The sequence below is a fragment of the Sinocyclocheilus anshuiensis genome, unplaced genomic scaffold (genome assembly GCF_001515605.1).
Source record: "Sinocyclocheilus anshuiensis isolate Anshui unplaced genomic scaffold, SAMN03320099.WGS_v1.1 scaffold274, whole genome shotgun sequence".
Lineage (NCBI taxonomy): Eukaryota > Metazoa > Chordata > Actinopteri > Cypriniformes > Cyprinidae > Sinocyclocheilus > Sinocyclocheilus anshuiensis.
Window position 1 is genome coordinate 254,203 of NW_015547698.1, and position 21,446 is coordinate 275,648.

Below are 21,446 nucleotides of genomic sequence, written 5' to 3' on the forward strand. Positions count from 1 at the left end.
AATGAACATGGAGAGAAATACTCTGATGCTGTGACTTTAAATGTCAAGTGTGAGTTAATGATCATCTGCACTTTGTTCAAAATTTCCAAATTCACAATTTACTAATATTTATTGTGATTTTTTATATTTTTGTGTCCTTTTTAGACCCTCCAAAGAATGTCTCAGTGTCCATAACTGGATCTGTAGAAATAGTGGAGGGAGATTCAGTGACTCTGATCTGCAGCAGTGATTCAAAGCCTCCTGCTCTGAACTTCAGCTGGTTTAAGGAGAATCAAAGCTCAGCTGTTGTATCTGGACAGAGTTTCAGTGCACTGCAGAGTGGACGCTTCTACTGTGAGGCTCACAATCAACATGGATATCAGAGATCAGACGCTGTTACTGTCACTGTTAAAGGTAGAGCAGGTCATTTACTTACATTGCTACTCTTAAACTGAGTTAAACTGATCAATGTATCTTAATATTTTATCTTGTTATGAGTGATGTATATGTTTACCGATGAGTTTTACAATGTATGCTATTCTTGTTTTATATGTTTTCATTTTATGGCTCTGATTCTCCTCTTCTGTCTCTTCTGAACGCTGATGGCAACACTATTGGATGCTTTTTCTTCTTCTTTTCAGTCTCTCACAAACAATTCTGATGACATGAGCATAATATCTGATCCTAGTCTGTTCTCATATGTGTATGAGAATGTGGTGGTAAGTGTTAAGCTTTTTATTCAAGCCTAGACAAGGTCACTATAGTACTTTTCAAAACTAGTTGGTCCTAGTTCCTTTTTCTCCTGGTTCTCATTTTTCTTCTGTCTCTCTTTCATGAAGGCCGTTCATCCTTGCAGTAAAACTCCTGATCCTAAAATGAACATCCCTCTGTATGAGAATGTGACGATTTATGAGAATCTTAACATTGTGAGTCAATAGAGAATATTCTTGTGCTATTAAATGTCCTGCTCTGTAATCTACACCAATGAGCCATTACATTATGACCTGTAGTGGCAAGGCGTTGATTCGACGAGTTGCTGATAGGTCTCTTGGGGTATCTGGTCCCATAATGTCAACAGCAGGTCCTCCGATTCCCGTACATTGCGCTTTTCCAAGTCAAACCACAAATGTTCATTTGGGTTCATGTCAGGTGAATTTGGAGGTCATTGCGTTAACAGAAATTTACCATCTTGTTGCTCAAACAGCTTCTGGCGGTTAGCATGGCGTATTATCCTGTTGATAATGTCCAACACCAGCAAGGAACATGGTTGCCATGAATGGGTGCACTTGGTCCGCAAGTGGGATAATAAATGGGATATAAGTGGGATATTGAGATAATGGGGCCTAAAGACTCCCAAGAAAACATCGCCCACAGCATAACACCACCACCGCCGGCCTGTGTCTGCCTCAACAGTGCATACGACGCTCAGCCATCGAAGTGATGCACCAGGAATCTTGATTCATCACACCAGGCCACTTTTTCATCCAATCTCAATGATCTTCTGCACATTTCATGCTTTGTTGGCGATTGCGTGCAGTTAGCATGGGGACCTGGCTGGGTTGTTGGCTACGCAGGCCCATACGCAAAAGGTTGTGATGAACTGTGCTCTGTGACACATTGCCCTGCTCATCACTGCTGGTGATTTGTCACACTGTTGCTCTGCGGTCGCTGTGAACTATGTGCTCACCTCTGGCATCAATGAGCTGCAGACGACACACTGCTTCACGGCGGTTCATCGCTTGGACATATGTGCACCACTTTTGATATGTACTCACTACAGCGACACGTGAACAACCAACAAGGTGCGCCGCTTCCGAGATTGAAGTTTTGAGGCACCTGACCACCACAATATGTCCTTCATCCAACTCCAATAATTCGACAGCTTTTCCCATTCTGAGACCAAAAGCTCTACTGACCGAAAGCCAGTCCTCGTGTGATATATATACTGCTCTGTGAGCTGCACCTGCCAGGCCAGTTCATTGCTGTAGGCTGGGGGTGGTCATAATGCAATGGCTCATCAGTGTACACCCCTGCAATATTCTGATTGACTATAATAAGTGTCTTTTAAAAAGTTCAAAGTAGTTCAACTTTGTAAATGGATCTCGTTTTTGTCTCGTTGGCTCAGACTAACAGGAATATGCTGTAGTGGACGATGGCACACACCAAAAAAAATTTAAAAATCACTGCCTTTATGCTCTGTGTGGGTGGAGCCCCGGATGATTGACAGGTGTGTCTGATGACGCTTTACTGGAGAATTCTGAAAAGATTGACGACAATGGATACATCTGGAAGTCGAAGGCTTGCCGTCTAATAATATCATCATGGGAATATGTTGTTGCTATTAGCATTGTGACTAGTTTTATTGTAATTACTTATAGTTGAGTTAAACTGATCAATGTATCTTAATATTTTATCTTGTCTCAGTACTATATTGGAAGATATCTTATATAGCCATTGTAGTAACGCTTTGTGGAGTTGTGGTTGCTATCATCATTGCATTGCTTACCTGGTAAGAGTCAGAGTTTTCCTTTTAGTGTTTAGTTATGTGGTTTAATATTGTGAAATGTTAATATAACATGTTTTCTTTTCGAGCAGCTGCGTGAACAGGAACAAACTGCAGTCGAAGGTCAGTCAGTTTCAATAGAATATGGACTCAAATATAGGCTTTGCTCAATAAGGGGCGCTAAAGGGAAAGATAATGTAATCAAAATAAATGAGGAAAATATGGAGAAAGAAGAAGGAAAGATTTGACTAAAATTAATCTTTGTTCAAAACACAATGTATATATCTGATTGACTATAATAAGTGTCTTTTAAAAAGTTCAAAGTAGTTCAACTTTGTAAATGGATCTCGTTTTTGTCTCGTTGGCTCAGACTAACAGGAATATGCTGTAGTGGACGATGGCACACACCAAAAAAAATTTAAAAATCACTGCCTCTATGCTCTGTGTGGGTGGAGCCCCGGATGATTGACAGGTGTGTCTGATGACGCTTTACTGGAGAATTCTGAAAAGATTGACGACAATGGATACATCTGGAAGTCGAAGGCTTGCCGTCTAATAATATCATCATGGGAATATGTTGTTGCTATTAGCATTGTGACTAGTTTTATTGTAATTACTTATAGTTATTGATAATTGTTTATTTATCTTTTGGAGATTTATTTTTATTTAACATTTTTTATTCCTCTTTCATTCAATTAATTAGTAGTCTCAATACTAGTAGTGTTATTTGACACACCCATGGATCATTTACAGGCTACTAAATGCACATTGCAGACAAACATTATTCCATCCTGTATGCAATGCTCACTTCTCACAATCCAGTCATTGCCAGTGGATAAAATAAATTCCCACTCTTATGTTTTATTCTTGTTTGATATGCCATTTTATGCCATTTTACTTTGAAATGCATCACAATATAGAAGTGAATTTGATTGCACCTTCATTTTAATGCCAACATTGAGGTAATACTAGATCTTTACCTTTTGCTGATCAAACATAATCAAAATCCTTTTCAAGGAAAGTCAGCTCTCTCTGCTGCCCTATTTGCAAAACATCTCAAAAGATGCTGGCCAAAGTCATATTTCAATAACATTTTACATCGACAATAAAATTAACATAAACTGTTTCTTACAAACTTACACTCAGATAGCATCAAAAAGCATTTGTTTCATTTTTGTCCAGCCAACGCACATGTACAGTCCTGAATGTGTGTCTCAGAACTGTTTTATTTAGAAGGCGGGACTTCTATTACTAGAGCCGCCATATTGGGTATGTGAAAAGGCCTCAAGCTTTACTCTGACAGCACTGAGTTCCGCTTTCTGGGTGTGACGTTCTTCAGTGGGATGCTGCAGTACAACGTTTCACTTTTTTTTTCTCAGTACAAAGGAAACTCTATTTGTGACCATATTTAGAGAGAAATGACACTTCTGAGAACAAAACCTCTAACAGACTAAAAGCATAGAGACTCTATCTAGCTTCTTCATCAGCTTATTTGAAGTTATTTATTTAATTCCCATTAATTCGAGGATTATCAAATGCACAGTTATGCAGAATGTTGCAGTCACTACTAAGGCAATGCTTTCCAGTGTTTAATAATCCCGATCCATACCATGATAGCTGGTATGCAAATTAAAGTCAGTTATTGAAGCAATTATTTTCTCTGTCTCTTAAGAGCAGGTTCCTAGTTATCGCAGTTATATTACCAAGTTTGAAAACATTATGAGCATCTGCTAAAACTCTGCTTCTGCTCTATCAGCACTAGTATTGCTGCCTGTTATTAATATAGGTGTTAATCACATGACATTTAGAGTGTGAAATCAACAATGCAGGTTTTATCCTGATCATTTATAGTGCTGTCACTGCTCGTGAGTGTTCATGAAATGGGTAAGAACATAATTTTATCGTCCTTTTTTCAAATATCTTACATATTGGAGACTGGTTGGGGCTAGTTGTCACAGGGCTGTCTCTAGGTATGAGCTTTAAACAGCACATATATATATATATTTTTCCTAGCAGTGTTTTGTATTTTGGTGAGAAACACCTCGATAAAATCCTCATTAATCTGTTACAGAACAACATAATGACTGTAGATTGAAAGATTCAACTGTGTTTTCGGGACAAGGGTTGGGGCAAGGTGTCACAATACCGTGTTTAATTAACTCTATATTAGTGATAACAGTGATAATATTCAATAGACTTTTATACCCACGACTTTAAATTGTGTATCTATACAGAGAGTGGCTTTTAAACATAAACCTGCCATGAGAAATATTCACTGGAATAACAGTGTGACAACTAGCCCCAGTGATGCATTGAACTCAACTGAGGAGCTTTATAACAGTTTCTGAGTATGAAATTAAAAACTATTTGTTATTGGCAGCATTTCACTTTACTTTCTAAAGTGGGCGGGGAAAGAAGTTGGACGATTACAAACTCATGCAGTACAAAAATTACTGCAGAGTTGCTGCCATTTTCTTTAAAAAATGAAGTAGTATTGTTTTCTTATGTTTCATGCTGACTTTAAAGCTGAAAAAATGAGCCACTGTGAATTTGCTCTAGGTGTTGCTATGGTGATGTCAGTCAGAATGGCTCCTCCTCTTCCTCTGATGTTTCTGCTTATGATTTACAGTGAGTCGCTGCAACAGAAACCCCTAAGAGATTTTGCACACGGCATTTTTTTATGCACAAGCTGCTGCTAATTTATTCAGTGTGATTTTATTTAGGGGCTTACAGTGAGAAGGAGGATGTGAATTACAGCCATTCACACATCTGTGCACTAAAGAACTCATCAGTGATAATGAGCTGCACTTATACATACCCTACTGGACATAAGATCATGAAAGCGTTCTGGACCAAAACAAATGTTAGAAATGCTGATAATGAGTTTCCAGATCTGTCTGAGGATCCTGAATACAGTCAGAGGCTTCAGTATCTGGGAGACAAACAGCAGAACTGCTCCATCAGACTGAGTCATGTGACACAGAAGGATGAACACAAGTACTGTTTCAGATTCATCACTGATAAACCTGATGTGAAATGGCTTGGTTATCCAGGAGTGACTCTTACTGTCACAGGTGACTTTCATGAGGCTGAGCTCTTCTTCTGTGCATTATGTTGAATAATAATCAGTGTATGACAGCAGCACTAGATATAATGTGTGTGTTGTGTTCAGATCTTCAGGTGGAGGCTCCTGAGAGAGTGACAGAGGGTCATAATGTCAGTCTGACATGTAAAAGCAGCTGCACTCTGACTGACAGAGCAACATTCATCTGGTACAGAAACTCACAGCCATTAACTGAGAGAAGAGACGGAAACAATCAACTCCTGCTGCAGTCAGTCAGAAGAGAGGATGCAGGCAGATACAGCTGTGCTCTACATGGACACAGTTACATCTCTCCTGCTGCTCGTTTCAATGTCACGTGTGAGTACTGATTCATTTGTTCTTTTTAAAAACCTAGAAATTGTCTTTGAATGGGATGATATAAGGATTTAATATCCATCCTTTATAGATGCACCAAAAAACGTCTCAGTGTCCATCAGTCCATCTGGTGAAATAGTGGAGGGGGATTCAGTGTTTCTGAGCTGCAAGAATCTACAGCATCTCAAAGATCAGCTCTGATCACAGTGAAGAATACAAGTGCAAGTCCAGAAATGAACATGGAGAGAAATACTCTGATGCTGTGACTTTAAACATCATGTGTGAGTTAATCATAAAACAGCTAATTCTCTGTTTTTTTTGTTCACTTCATATTAGCAATTTTAAGATTGTGTCAGCATCTTAATTAATTTGGTGATTGTTATTAGACTCTCCCAGGAATGTCTCCGTGTCCATCATTCAGTCTGGTCAGATCTGGGAAGGAGATTCAGTCCTCTTCCTGAAATGAAGAAAAACTCAGCGATACTGTCTAACGTTACACTTGTCACACAGAATGAGAAATATAATTATAGAAACCTGGAAGTGCCCGCATTTACCTGTTTACGTTTTGCTTATTTGACATTAAATGCATTATATTGCCTAAGTCACTTTGGAATATAAATCATAGCACGTTCAGAAAATAAAATATGCATCGTGTAGTCCGGAAAATACCTAATAGCAAAAAATTTTGCGTGACGCCCTGGCTTTGGGTCACGACACGGACCCCAGTTTGCAAACCCCTGCTCTTACTCATATTATCCTCTCCTAACAGTAATGGCCATAACAAGACTTATAATCAGTCAGGTAAAGGCGAGCCAGGCACATCAGTGACTTCACGAGGCCGGTGCATTTAGTGGCTGATCCCTTTGGCGATGTGACTAGAGCCGAATAAATACAGGTGTCTCGCCTCTCTCATTACAATGGAAACTGTATTTATGGCCATATTTAAAGACTCAGCATGTATTCAAGAACAAGGCTGCTGACAGAAAAAGCTTATAAGTTCATTATAGCTTTTAAGACATTTAGATAAAATCAGTTCTGCTTCATCAACATATTTTACGTTTGTTCCATTGATTGATTAATATAAATTTGGTAATGAATTGAGGTTCATCAAATGCACAGCGTATTGCAGTCACTGCCAATGCAATGTCTTCCAGAATTTCACAATCCCAGGTCCAGCAGTTCTCAAACCAGTATAACTGGACCGTATATTCAAATTTGAGTTATTCAGTCAATCATATTTATTTGTCTCTCAGGCACAGGTTCCTTGTCATCGCCATTTGTATGCAATTGATTGTATAGATATTCCCAAGTTTGAAAATTTAACAGGATCATCTTTATGAGCTAAATTCATGTTTCTCTCAGTTCAACTTTCATTGGCCTTTAGTCTAATGTCCTCTGCTAAAATGCTTCTTCTGCTCTATCTAGCACTAGTTGAGGTGTTAAAAACACATTCATTCAAGATTCTATATTATGCTTTTTTCAAATATCTTTTCAGTTTAGTTACTCTATTGTCATTGCACAGAGTACAACAACATTATACAGCAAAAATAACACAATAAAAACAATATGTATACCTATAACCAGGGCCCCCAGCTATTGAGGGTGCCGGTGATTTCAACCGATGGTGAAGTCAGTATTTGATGGTGTTTGGTTCTTGTTTTGGGGAGAAACTGCTTTTGAGCCTGTGATACAATGTCTGTGATAGATTTGTCTATTATACAATGGACCTGAAGCATTTACCAGAGGGCAGCAAGTCAAAAAGACAGTGTTTCGAAATGTTGGCTGATGACCCTCGGGACAGTAGCTTTTCTTGCAGGTGCTTTTACCCGAGGATCCTCAGGAAGTGGAATCTCTACTGTGCCTTCTTGACTACTTCTTGACCTTCATGACTACTTAACAATGGTATTGATGGGATGGGTGGGGGCACAGTCATGAGTGTAGACAGAATACAGAAGCGGACTCAACACAAAGCCCTGTGGCACTCCAGTGCTGAGTGCGAGGAAGGAAAAGAGATGGTCCTTTATCCAATGGAAGAAGGACTGTGAAATTCTTAAGTCATCAAGTTTGGTGACCAATCTACCTGGGAAGACTGTGAAATAGCTGCATTGATGTTGAGGGTGTGTCAGCCCTGCCATATGCAAGTTGGAATGATTTTAGAGGTTTTAGAGAGAGACTGGTTAAAGATCCCAGTGAAAACCTCAGAAAGCTGGTTTGGCTTTGAGCACATACCTCACAACATGCTCCTCCAACATGAGGGTGTGACTACTGGAGGCTGGTTGAGATGTCTTGACTGTCTCCACTGCTTTCATCTAAATAGCAAAAAAAAACAATTTAGTTGCTCTGCCAGGGAAGCATCACCGTTAACATTCAGTTGCTGGTCATTCAGTTGCTGGTCTTATAGCTGGTGACATGCTGGATGCCCTGCCACACCTGCTGTGAGTCGTTGTTGGTGGTGGCCCTCAAAGAACTTCTTGTAGGCCACTTTTGCCTTACTGCTGCCTCTCTTCAGGTTTGCTTTATCAAAATAATGCTCTTTTTAGCAACATCATATGACCCCTTTAAATTTGGCGAATATAAACAAGAACACACATAAAGAGCAATTAGAGTGAGAGCGTGGAGTCACTTTGTCTATGCTTGCTGTCACCTTGCTTGCAAAAATAAAAAAAAATTATAATTAAAAAAACTATTGTTCAGTATGAATTGTGTTTCAGGGGTTTCTGGTCCTGATTGGGGTGTGAGTTACAGTCATGTACACATCTGTGTACTAAAGAGCTCATCAGTGATAATGAGCTGCACTTATACATACCCTACTGGACATCAGATCATGAAAGTGTTCTGGACCAATACAAAAGAGAAAGAAGATAAACATGAGACAGAGTTTCCAGATCTGTCTGAGGATCCTGAATACAGTCAGAGGCTTCAGTATCTGGGAGACAAACAGCAGAACTGCACCATCAGACTGAGTCATGTGACACATAAAGATTCACACAAGTACTATTTCAGATTCAGAACCAATATAGATCAATGGATTGGTAAACCAGGATTGACTCTTACTGTCACAGGTGACTTTCATGAGGTTGAGCTCTTCTTCTGTGCATTATGTTGAATAATAATCAGTGCATGACCGCAGCACTAGATATAATGTGTGTGTTGTGTTCAGATCTTCAGGTTGAGGCTCCTGAGAGAGTGACAGAGGGTCATAATGTCAGTCTGACATGTAAAAGCAGCTGCACTCTGACTGACAGAGCAACATTCATCTGGTACAGAAACTCACAGCCATTAACTGAGAGAAGAGACGGAAACAATCAACTCCTGCTGCAGTCAGTCAGAAGAGAGGATGCAGGCAGATACAGCTGTGCTCTACATGGACACAGTTACATCTCTCCTGCTGCTCATCTCAGTGTCACGTGTGAGTACTGATTAATTTGTTCTTTTTAAAAACCTGGAAATTGTGTTTGAATGGGATGATATAAGGATTTAATATGTATCCTTTATAGATGCACCAAAAAATATCTCAGTGTCCATCAGTCCATCTGGAGAAATAAAGGAGGGAGATTCAGTGACTCTGAGCTGCAGCAGTGATTCAAACCCTCCTGCAGAAATCAGCTGGTTTAAAGGAATAAAGTTTGTAGGATCTGGAAGAATCTACAGCATCTCAAACATCAGCTCTGATCACAGTGGAGAATACAAGTGCAAGTCCAGAAATAAACATGGAGAGAAATACTCTGCTGTGACTTTAAACGTCATGTGTGAGTTAATGATCAACTGCATATTGTTCACATCCAAATTCAGCATTTTCTAAAGTTTTTGTGAATTTTGATTTTTATTTATATTAGATCCACCCAGGAGCGTCTCAGTGTCTATCAGTCCATCTGGTCAAATAAAGGAGGGAGATTCAGTGACTCTGAGCTGCAGCAGTGATTCAAACCCTCCTGCTCTGAACTTCAGCTGGTTTAAGGAGAATCAAAGCTCAGCTGTTGGATCTGGACAAACCCTCCTGCAGAAATCAGCTGGTTTAAAGGAGGAATGTTTGTAGGATTTGGAAGAATCTACAGCATCTCAAAGATCAGCTCTTATGATTGTAAAAAATACAAGTGCAAGTCCATCAATGAACATGGAGAGAAATACTCTGCTGTGACTTTAAACATAATATGTAAGTTTATCATAAAAAAAGCAAATTCTCTGGGGTTTTTTTTCACTTCAGTTCATATTAGCAATTTTAAGATTGTGTCAGCATCTTAATTAATTTGGTGATTGTTATTAGACTCTCCCAGGAACGTCTCGGTGTCCATCATTCAGTCTGGTCAGATCTGGGAAGGAGATTCAGTGACTCTGATCTGCAGCAGTGATGCAAACCCTCCTGCAGAAATCAGCTGGTTTAAGGAGAATCAGATGTTTTACTCTCTTGTCTCTGTTGTAGGACGTCTGGTGATATTGTACATATCCATTGGAGTGGTTTGTGGAGCTGCAGTTGTCGTAATGATGTATGATATATGTGTGTGTGTGTGTGTGTGTGTGTGTGTCTCATTCCTGTTATCTGTGTGTGTGTGTGTGTGTGTGTGTGTGTGTGTGTGTGGTGTAATGTAGTGTGTGTAAATGAGCAATGCTCATTCCTGTTATCTCAGGGAACCGAGGTTACATACGTAACTGGAACATTCCCTTCCGATATGGTTCACTCAGATTGTGTTTACCACGTTATGGGGAACAATATCCAATAGCATCGGCAAGGCACAATTAACCCGGGATCAGCGAGGCCCAGGCCATAAGCCTGGAGTTCTCAGAAAAAAATAGTCCTGACCACCGTCAGGGAGCGGAACCAGCTTGACCAGCTGTGGAGTAGGCTAGGCCGCTAGGACTGAAGTGGCTCTGCAGGGCTAAAAAGGGTGGACAGCCTTGGCTTACCATTCCAGGGCATGACCTCTTTAGGACCCATCTGCGCTGCCCCATAACTCCACTGTTTTTAACTCTGAGGTTCCTGAGAGGACGAAACGGGGGAGCACAAAGGATGGGGTTGCTATCATGAAAGAAAACCATCCACGAGTGCAGTGAGGTGAGACAGGTGAGAGCAGCTCATCTCAGTAAGCGCAGTCTCTGTGTGGGCTTGCCCAAGCACTAAGGCAGAGTGCTCATCCAAGGAGTGCAGGAATGCCCTGCATGAGCAACACTCATGGCGTGGCATTTTGCAGCAAACGTCACTAGAAATATGCTCTCTTAGCGAAAATTAGCTTTAATAGTCCTGCTGGATAAGTGCAGAGGAGTAGTGCTGCTGTTAGCGCTGTAATCCACTGCTGGGGCCTTTCTACAGCAAGCAGGAAGGCTTCTTCTTCTTCTGAGTCAGCAAGGAGACATCATATATATTATATTGGCAGTCAGCCCCGCCCATTTTGTGCTGCCCATTTGTTTGTGCAGCTACACGAATGTTAACAAATCAGGCTTCAGCATTCAAAGTAAACAGAGTTTCCCCATAGCGTGGTAAATGTAATGTGAGTGAACCATGCCAAAAGCGAACCGTAGATGCTCCACATTTCATCACATTCAAAACAGTCTATTGAGAAATGACATCGTTTCAAAATCATAACATCTGTTAAGTTCTGATTGACAGTAATTGTGTAAGCAATTGTCTTTAAAGGGTAAGCAGATGGATTAAAAACAGAAATGGTGCACTGAAGTCTCAGGTGAGAAGAAAATTATTTTGTTATCAGTAGTTTACTGTTCAGGTAAATTAACTTGTCAAGGATTGAAAGTCTGAATGTAGTTGTGACCCTATCTATCTATCTATTTTTTATGGCAAAGATGAATCAATCCAGACCTCATGATGGCCTACACAAAGCTTGCAATGTTGAGATGACTGATCCTGTGTATAATAATGTGACCGTAAGTATTTTAGCTGAGAATTTCCGAAAGACTGTCCTCACCTTTGGCAAAAAATAAATTGAATGTATGGGATCATATTCCCGCCAAATGTATTGCAGTCACGGATAAAAAAAAATAACAAGCATGAAACCAAAATTAAAAAACGCAAGTAAAATTATATTGCAGAAAATGTAAAAATTAAAGCAAAGTTTTCAGAATAGCAAACAATGGTCACGGATCAATAAATAATACTTTTAAATCAAAAATGTAATAATGCATTAAAAAAAATAATAAGCACGAATCAAAACTTTAAACACATTTAAAATCATATTGCGCATAACTGAAATATTAATGCAAAATTATCCGAATTGCACACAAAATCATGTTTTCCTTGGTTATATATGACTGATCCTGTGTATAATAATGTGACCGTAAGTACTTTAGCTGAGAATTTCCTAAAGACTAAACTCTCCTCACCTTTGGCCAAACAGAAATTGAATGCTCTTCAATGTCAGTGTAAACATATCAAATGTCTTATGAATAATAAGTACATGGATATTTAAATGACACATTGCTGAATATACTTTGTCTCTTCATTCATAAAGGCTGCTCGACATGACTCTAATATCTGTAAACCTGAACCGAACTCTTCTGTGTATGAAAATATTCCAGTAAGTAAGAACACATACTAGATAGAGACAAATCACAACCTATTAGCCTTTCCTCATGACTAATGTTCTTGATGCTTTTATTTAAATATCTAATTCTTAATGTTTTTGCCTGCTTTATTTCTTATTCAGACTAAAAAGAAGAAGAGCATGTAGTGTTTTGGACACACAGCAAACATTTTACAGCTTTTACAAATCTCTTTGTTGGTGAAGACCTGTTTGATTGACAGAAGTGTCATGATATGGCTGAAGTCATTTGTAAAAAAAATAAAAAAATAAAAAGTAAAGGTTTTTGAATTGATGAATTGATATAAAAGTGTGTAATCACAAGTGTGTATTCCTTTACGCTTTATATCAAGTTTAAAGTACTTCATTTAGATTTTTAATGTTTTTAATATGTATCAGTGTAATCTTCATGTTTTGCATTAAAGGCAGGCTGTAGCTGTTCAATTTTACACTTTTCAGTCATTCAGTTCATCAGAACGACAGCACAACAAATATTAAACAGCATTACATCTTTGTCCTGTGTCTGTCCTGTGTACTGAGCTGGTGGTTGCAATTTGCAACCTCACCGTTAGATGGCGCTAAAATTTACACACTGCACCTTTAACTTAGTCGCAGTGATCACGGGAGACAGAAGAGAAGTACAACTATGCAGAACAAGTTTCCCTTATGAGTGGTGGGTGACCAGTTATACAGTGTTATTATGGGCATCTGTCATTTTCTATGACATGTTGTGCCATTTTGTGACAATGTGTGCCTTTTAGAGACTTTTAGACACATCACCGATGACGTAGTGATTTTTGGATCACGTGTCACTTAAGATGCGGTGATGAGTACATCATATAAGACAGATTGGTGGGATATCTAACTTGCAGAAACTCTTACTGTATTATCAACACGACGAAAACACAGTTGTGATCAAATAAATGTTATTAACAAAAGATAGACATGATTAATCAACAACTACTAAATGAATACCATAAATAAAAAGGAATAAAGTGCATAGGATACATAAAATGTAAGTGATTAACTAGGGTGATACTATGGCAGAGTTGTGTTATCTTATTAAAAGATAAACTGATGTAATAAGGTGAAAAACCTTATTATGCCTCAAACAAATAAATGAAAGATTATTTGTCCTGATCAGCTATATCATCTAATGTAAATTAGAAAATCATATACCAATAATATGCAATAATGCCAAGGTCTCTGGAAGAGGTTTGGATAAGTGATAGTTACGTTCTCTGTGGTTAAGTGAGCAGTCCGGTGGCGGCGACTTCATCCACTGATTGTGCTGGTAACTGGGAAAGGAGCAGGAATCCATTTAAACAGCCTTGAACACGAAGCACTGTAGGATGCTGATCTCCTGGAGCACCAAAGGGTCCTAAAATCTGGAACGCAGACATGGCCCTGGAGTAGATGCAGAAGGTCCTTGTCCTGGAACACGCAGACGAAAGTACCTTGGAGTGAAGGTTTGCTCGCCAGACCTTAACCTTGTTGCAAATGTCTGTATGTCTTCTGCCTCTCTGGGCTAGAGACTCAGAACTTGGTCAGTTCGCTTTGTCTCTCTAGGATGGAGAGTGCTGCATCAGTTGTTGTCTTGCTGGATGAAGATTCTGAATGCACGGTATCTCTTTCCTAACAGGCTGCAGGCTGGAGACTCAGAACGGCATATCTGCTATTGTCTCTCTGGACAGGAGACTCAGAAATTTGTGGATCTCCTACCACATAGACCAGAGACTCAGAACAAGGAGTTTTGAAAGGGTACCTTTATCCTTTCCAATCAGGAGTAGATTGTAATTTGGCTCTTCTCCATTTACATGCTGTGATTGGCCGTTTCCATCAGAGCAAGGGTACACTGTGTGGCCCACTCTTCTTTCCTCCTGTGGAACTTATTTGCATAGCCCAAACACACATTTAGAAAAGTGTCACTAAAGTTTTACTGATGCATTATTCCAAACCACAACCAGAATACCTTTGGCAATATTGAGAACGCATTCAGTCCAAACATGATGTTGTAACCGACCATAGTACGGTTACTATGTTGTTGTTGTTGTTTTTTTGTGTAGTTCCTCTACTGTGCCCCAGGGGGCCCTATAGAATTTTTTATGCTAAGGGATCAAAAGGATGTAGGCAATAGAGTAAGACATACCTGTTTGGTTAAGGGGAAGCATGGCTTTCACTTACATAACCTTACTGCAAATGGAGTTCTGATTGAGAAACTAAGGTTTTCAGCTCAATCATGTAAGTGTATCAGTTTATTTTGCGCTGTGTAAATTTGCACTTATTTTGTAAATAGTTTAACTAATGGTGAACTTTTGTGGCTGTTAAATGCTAATACTAGTTGTTTGTTTGTTTTGTAGAATAACTCTTTTTGTTTCTGTCTCTCCGTTTTTCTTTTTTACCATGAATTCCTCATCAATGGACTAAGAAATAACTTCATCAGAACGGGACAAATCGACATCAAAGAATTGCAAAGCACGCTATGTTTTAAGGAAACTCGGATCGACTAATCTTTGTGGTACTCTTGCTATTGGACTATCATCATCGAGGACTTCAGTATTCAAATTCAGTGCATGCTTCGGCTTAGAGACGAGTATTCATTCAACCAGAAGTTTTTAGTTTTTGTCCTTTACTTTGATTAATGATAAACACAATGGGTTGTTTTGCACTCAAAAAGACTTTATTGACTGTTTTTCATGCATGTGCTGTAGGGATCTGTGGATTGCCTTTATTTATATAAACACTTTGAAATGGCCTACTGTGTTCTGTGTGGTTTTCAGTTGAGGGACCCTCCCCTAAATTATTTTGTGATTTTGCCCCTTTGAACAATCTCACTGGGTCAATTACAATGTAAAAAGATTGAACTGTCATGCTTGCATTCACTTGTCCATTAACAGCTGAGTTTGTGTAAGATGTCACACTACACATCGCTGTCACTGAGAATACTTACTTCTCTGAATAAGTATAAGATGGTTGTGTTGTAGTTTCTATCAGTTTTAAGGTTTGAAAAGAGTTATGAATGGATTTGGATGGATCTATGTGATCTCTCTTTATTTCACCTACTGCTGCTGCATCCGGAGGTCCTGAGGAATTTTTATGGTGGTCACAGGCCAAATCTTAGGAATCAGTCTCTAGGTGGGTGAAAGGCAGAAACTGCATGTGGCCCTCCCGCAGGCTCCGCCTCCTTCCTCGGTCACTCCAGCTTGCCCTCTGGCCTCTGGATCCCCACCTACATCTCAGGCGATCATCTCTATGGCTCCGTCGAGGCCACCTGCATCCTCCGCATCGCTCCACCTCCTTGGCTCACTGTCTGCGCTGTGGGCTCCACTTCCAATGCTGTTGTCACCTCCAGTTGTCCCCATGGCGTTGTGTGTTCCCATCACAACTTGGCTCCTCCCTCCTGCGATGCTGCCATGGAGCGCAGTCCTAGCTGTGGCCTGTGTCTCCACCTACCCTCTCCTGCTCAAGGCTCCTCCATGGACTTCACCACCATCACTTCCCTGGCTTTCACCTCTGTCTACACTGCCCTGGACCCTTCCGTTCTGTCTTCTCTTGGTTAGACATCCTCCACCAGTTTCTTCTGCCGGTGTACCTGCCCTTTGCCATCCCTTCACCATCTCCTGGCTTCTTGCCTGTGGCATCGCCTCTGCCACCTCCAAAGCCTCCTCCGTCCCTCCCTGACTTACTCCGTTTGTCGCGTGTCGCTGTTGTGGCTGGTTAGGACATGGTGTAATGCATATTTCAGGCAAAATAAATGTAATTTTGGTATGCAATCCAATTTTACAATCCAATCCAACAACCAGTGGATAAAGTTAAGTCCCGCTCTATTTTTTATTATTTGTACAAGTGAAGACAGTTGCAGCTATTTCTCTCCAGTCTGCTAGAATGGAGAAATATGCTGAAATATCAAGAACTGCTTGCCAAACTGATCACATATTTAAAATCAGCAATAAACTCTGACATAAACTGGTCCATAAATGTAGTTCCCCTTCAGGAACTCAAGATGCGCTGGAAAATGCTTTTGGGACCACGTTCTGAATCACATGTAAAATCAGTCTGATGGAAGGGTGAGACATCACATGCGGGTGACATAGAGACCAGGAAGCTATAAAAGCACATGCGGTGGAACCGGCGTCAGCTTTCTGTCATTCAGCAAGTGCTCTGTGTGTGTTTCAGTCGCTATTTGTTGTAAGTCTTATTTAGTGTTCTTTGTCCATTTATAAGCTCCATTATGTCAAAGCTTCAGCCAAGAAGAAGCATTTGGGCGAGAGCAGGCAAGTGGGGACAAACACAATTTGTGTGTTGTCTGCTTGGGAGCGAAGCACGCAGAGTCAGCTCTCGAGGGAGATGACTGCCCACATTGCGACCATTTGTTACTGTGTATGCTTCGCTCTCGGAAGGCTCTCTTTAAGGAGGGAGCGTTCACCAGCGTTCAGGGATGCAGGCCCCGCTTTCGCCAAGGTGGAGCAGCGGCTGCGCTCGTGGGGTTCGCATATGATCCAGTGCCCGCTCTCTGGGATCGGAAGCCCGCGCTGCAGTTCTTCCTCCCGGGGAGAGGGCTCGACGCTCCGCCTGTCTTTCTCCGAGGAGGTTGATGTGGAGGGCGTCGATGAGCTCGCCTGGAGATGCTGGCCATGTTTCTAGCATTGAAACCCTTCCTCCCAGACCTAAGAGATCGCCATGTGTTGGTGCGCACCGGCAACACAGCGGTGGTCTCTTATATCAACCACCAGGGAGGTCTGCGTTCGGTCGCCAGATCCTTATGTGTTCCTAGGGGAAACTCCTCTCGCTGAGAGTAGTTCACATTCCTGGGCATCTCAATATGGGAGCAGACATCCTGTCGAGGCAGGGGCCGAGGCCCGGGGAATGGAGACTTCACCCCGAGGTGGTGAAGCAGATATGGAGAGTTTTTGCCCAGGCTTAGGTGGACCTGTTTGCGACTCAAGAGACATCGCACTGTCCCCTCTGGTTCTCTCTGACTCATCCAGCTCCTCTCGGACTGGACGGTATGCTACAGACGTGGCCGAGGCTTCGTCTGTATGCCTTTTTGCCCGATCGCTCTGTTCCCGGGAGTTCCAGAGAGAGTGTGCCGGGACGGGGTGCGTCTACTGTTAGAAGCCCCATTCTGGCCGGTCCGAGTATGGTTCTCGGACTTGATTTACCTTCTCGACTGCTCTTCATGGGAGATTTCCGTCAGGAAGGATCTCCTCTCACGGGCGGAGGGTACAATCTTTCACCCCTGCCCGGAGCTGTGGAAGCCGTGGGTGTGGCCTCTGAGGGGGCACAACTCGTAGCTTCCGGTCTCTCAACCGAGGTTGTTGAGACATCCTCCAATCCAGAGCGCCCTCTACGAGGAAACTGTATGCCCTGAAGTGGAAGTTTTCACTTCTTGGTGCGGAGACCGTTAGCTCGACCCAGTTTACTGCCCAGTTGGTACAGTGCTGGAGTTCCTGCATGCCCGATTCTCTGCAGGGTTGACCCACTCCACCTTGAAAATCTACGTGGCGGTTGTTGCGGCCTACCACACCCCTATCGGTGGCCAGTCAGTGGGCAGACACCCCCTAGTTACATGTTTCCTCCACGGTGCGCTGAGGCCTCTGGCCAGAGAAGCTTATGCTAAGCGGTGGATCAGGATGCTATTCCATAGCCTCGAGTCCTCCTGATCTACCCTCTCCTTTGGGGGTCAAAGCTCACTCCTTCTGAAGTTGACCTTTGGGAGGGATGTCCCCGCCTACTTTTTCAGGTGCCTACCTGCATTCTGCACCACTCCTGGCTCCTTTCATCTTAGCTGTGCTCTTCCACACTAGGCAGGGGTTTGTAAGTCTGGCTGCGTGGGCATACTCGTTGCCAAAGCATTTTCCAATGCAGCTCGAGTTCCTGAAGGGGAACGTCTCCAGGTTACAAATGTAACCATGGTTCCCCGAGGGCACGAGACGCTGCGTCTCAGTGCCATACTTCCGGCATCCCTGTGAGCGCTTGATTCATTCCTAGAAGCTAACGCCGGTTCCACTGCACGTGCTTTTAACCTGGAAAAGTTTTTTTTTTTTTTATACTCAAATGACATTAACAAAGCGTTCAGGTCAGTCCAACCAATTTGCTTTTGGAGTCCCAAGCGTGCATCTCAGAACTGTTTCTGTTGGGACCAGAGATTCTAACAGTAGATGCAGTAACACCATGACATCACCAACTGACAGAACTGATTTCCTCTTCCTCCCAGATGTAATGTCACTTAGTGTTTCTCCATTTCTCATGAAGGTCATATGATCACCATGGCCATATTTAGTGACTCGGCATGTATTCAAGAACAGGCTGCTGACAGAAAAAGCTTAAGTTCTCGTATGATAAAAACTTTAAGACATTTAGATGAAATAAATTCTGCTTCATCAACATATTTTACGTTTATTCCATTGATTGATTAATAGAAATTTGGTAATGAATTGAGGTTCATCAAATGCACAGCATATTGCAGTCACTGCCAATGCAATGTCTTCCGGTATTTCACAATCCCAGGTCCAGCAGTTCTCAAACCAGGATATCTGGACTGTGTATTCAAATTTTAGTTATTCAAGCAATCATATTTATTTGTCTCTCAGGCACAGGTTCCTTGTCATCGTCATCTGTATGCAATTGATTATGTTTAGATATTTCCAAGTTTGAAAATTTAATAGGATCATCTTTATGACCTAAATTCATGTTTCTATCAGTTCAACTTTCATTGGCCTTTAGTCTAATGTAATCTGCTAAAATGCTTCTTCTGCTCTATCTAGCACTAGTTGAGGTGTTAAAAACACATTCAAATATAATGTGTTAATCACGTGATATTTAGAGTGTGAAAACAGCAGTGCTGGTATCATCTTGATCTATTGTAGTGCTGTCACTGGTCATGAGTCTTGGTGAAATGGGTAAGTGCATGATTTTATTACCATTCTGTCAAATATCTTATGTATTGGCGATTGGTTGGGGCTAGTTGTCATTGGGCTGTTTCTCAGTAACGATAAGGTTTAAAAAAGGTGTTTTCTTTAGCAGCAGTTTTGTATGTTAATTACAAATACCTCTGGTACAAATAATTATCTTTAACAACAGATCACTATATAATGAAGACAGATTCATTATATAGTTTAATAGGCTTTTATAAGAACTAGAACGTAGTTCTCTTTTTGGTTTGTTCTTTGCTCAATCTCAGAACAGATGGTGTTTGATTTGGCCTGACAAGAAAGAGGAAGATAATTGAATCTACATTAAGTTAACCACAAACTAGTAGATCTGCACGTGCAATTATAATCAAGCTAATATCATCTAATCAGAAAGAGCTTCATTGCCAAGTGTGCTTACACACACAAGGAATTTGTCTTGGTGACAAAACCTTCGAGTGCACAGACTGGATGACAAGACACAGATAACAAAATAAAAATAAGTGAGTAAAATAAATATGTAAAAACAATACAAAATAGACAAAAAGATAATAGATTGTATGTTTTGAGTAAAACTTAATTCGCCATAGGTCACACACCATATGATACGCTTCAAAGCATCTACAGGCAATTAACTACTGTAATATCTACATTTTTGCCTTATAAAGCATTTCAAAAAGATACAAATAAGTTTTAAATAATGTCAGAATCACGAATGCTGAAATAAGCCACTGTACATTTGTTGTAGGAGTTGCTATAGTGATGTCAGTCAGAATGGCCCCTCCTCTTCCTCTGATCTTTCTGATCATGATTCACGGTGAGTCACTGATGTTTCAGCAACACTTTATCAAGATTCGATATTATGCTTTTTTTCAAACATCTATTCAGTTCAATTATTCTATTGTCATTGCATAGATTACAACAACATTATACAGCAAAAATAACACATAACAAAAACAACAATACGTATACCTATAACCAGGGCTGTCGCTAGCAGATGGCGATGATTCTAGGGCCCCCCAGGTATTGGGGGTGCCGGTGATTTCAACCAAGGGGGAAGTTAGTATTTGACGGTGTTTGGTTTTTGTTTTTGGGGAGAAACTGCTTTTGAGCCTGTGACACAATGTCTGTGATCCATTTGTTTATGATACAATGGACCTGAAGCATTTACCTGAGGGCAGCAAGTCAAAAAGACAGTGTTTTGAAATGCTGGCTGATGACCCTCAGGACAGTAGCTTTTCTTGCAGGTGGTTTTACCCGAGGATCCCCAGGAAGTGGAATCTCTACTGTGCCTTCTTGACTACTTCTTGACGTTCTTGACTACTTAACAATGGTATTGGTGGGATGGGTGGGGGGTACAGTCATGAGTGTAGACAGAATACAGAAGCGGACTCAACACAAAGCCCTGTGGCACACCAGTGCTGAGTGTGAGGAAGGAAAAGAGATGGTCCTTTATCCAATGGCAGACGGACTGTGAAATTCTTAAGTCATGAAGTTTGGCGACCAATCTACCTGGGAAGACTGTGTTAAAGTATGAGGAGTGACTCTTACTGTCACAGGTGACTTCCATGAGGCTGAGCTCTTCTTCTGTGCATTATGTTGAATAATAATCAGTGTATGACAGCAGCACTAGATATAATGTGTGTGTTGTGTTCAGATCTTCAGGTGGAGGCTCCTGAGAGAGTGACAGAGGGTCATAATGTCAGTCTGACATGTAAAAGCAGCTGCACTCTGACTGACAGAGCAACATTCACAAGTGTGTTTGACTGATATAATTTGTGGATCATTTTATAGCTATTTAAGTGAAAATGGAAGTAAAGAGTTAATTAATGAATAAAAGGGTGTAATCACTTAAGTGTGTTTTCTCTTTACACTTTATACAATCTTTTAAGCCTGCTGCATTTAGATTTTTAATGTTTTTAACCTTAGATATCAGTATTTTTCAGATTTTCCATGAAAGGCTAGTTATGCAATTTTACATGTTGGGGGCTTGTTATGTCGCAATATTGGAAATATATATGTTTTAAACCATGAAGGCTGATATTAAGCAACGTGCAAACTTTGCGCAAGAGTTATGCCGGTGAACAGCTGAACCTCAGTCAATTATA

The 21,446-nt window shown here is 40.9% G+C and overlaps 2 protein-coding genes across 2 annotated transcripts in view; both read left to right on the top strand.

The window, feature by feature from the left end:
* The window catches only part of LOC107703749 (B-cell receptor CD22-like), a 15,501-nt gene extending 2,907 nt beyond the window's left edge, over positions 1-12,594 (top strand). Inside the window, exons 6-12 of the mRNA XM_016506472.1 lie at positions 8-49; positions 145-393; positions 10,321-10,384; positions 11,530-11,575; positions 11,694-11,774; positions 12,359-12,424; positions 12,554-12,594. Of these exons, the coding sequence (XP_016361958.1) occupies positions 8-49; positions 145-393; positions 10,321-10,384; positions 11,530-11,575; positions 11,694-11,774; positions 12,359-12,424; positions 12,554-12,577 (572 nt within the window). The 3' untranslated portion in view covers positions 12,578-12,594. The remainder of the gene's footprint in view (positions 1-7; positions 50-144; positions 394-10,320; positions 10,385-11,529; positions 11,576-11,693; positions 11,775-12,358; positions 12,425-12,553) is intronic.
* Positions 12,595-15,080: 2,486 nt separating this feature from the next.
* Positions 15,081-21,446, top strand: part of LOC107703675 (B-cell receptor CD22-like) — a 15,800-nt gene continuing 9,434 nt past the window's right edge. Inside the window, exons 1-4 of the mRNA XM_016506399.1 lie at positions 15,081-15,084; positions 15,602-15,982; positions 20,087-20,155; positions 20,996-21,052. Coding sequence (XP_016361885.1) covers positions 15,081-15,084; positions 15,602-15,982; positions 20,087-20,155; positions 20,996-21,052 — 511 coding nt within the window. The remainder of the gene's footprint in view (positions 15,085-15,601; positions 15,983-20,086; positions 20,156-20,995; positions 21,053-21,446) is intronic.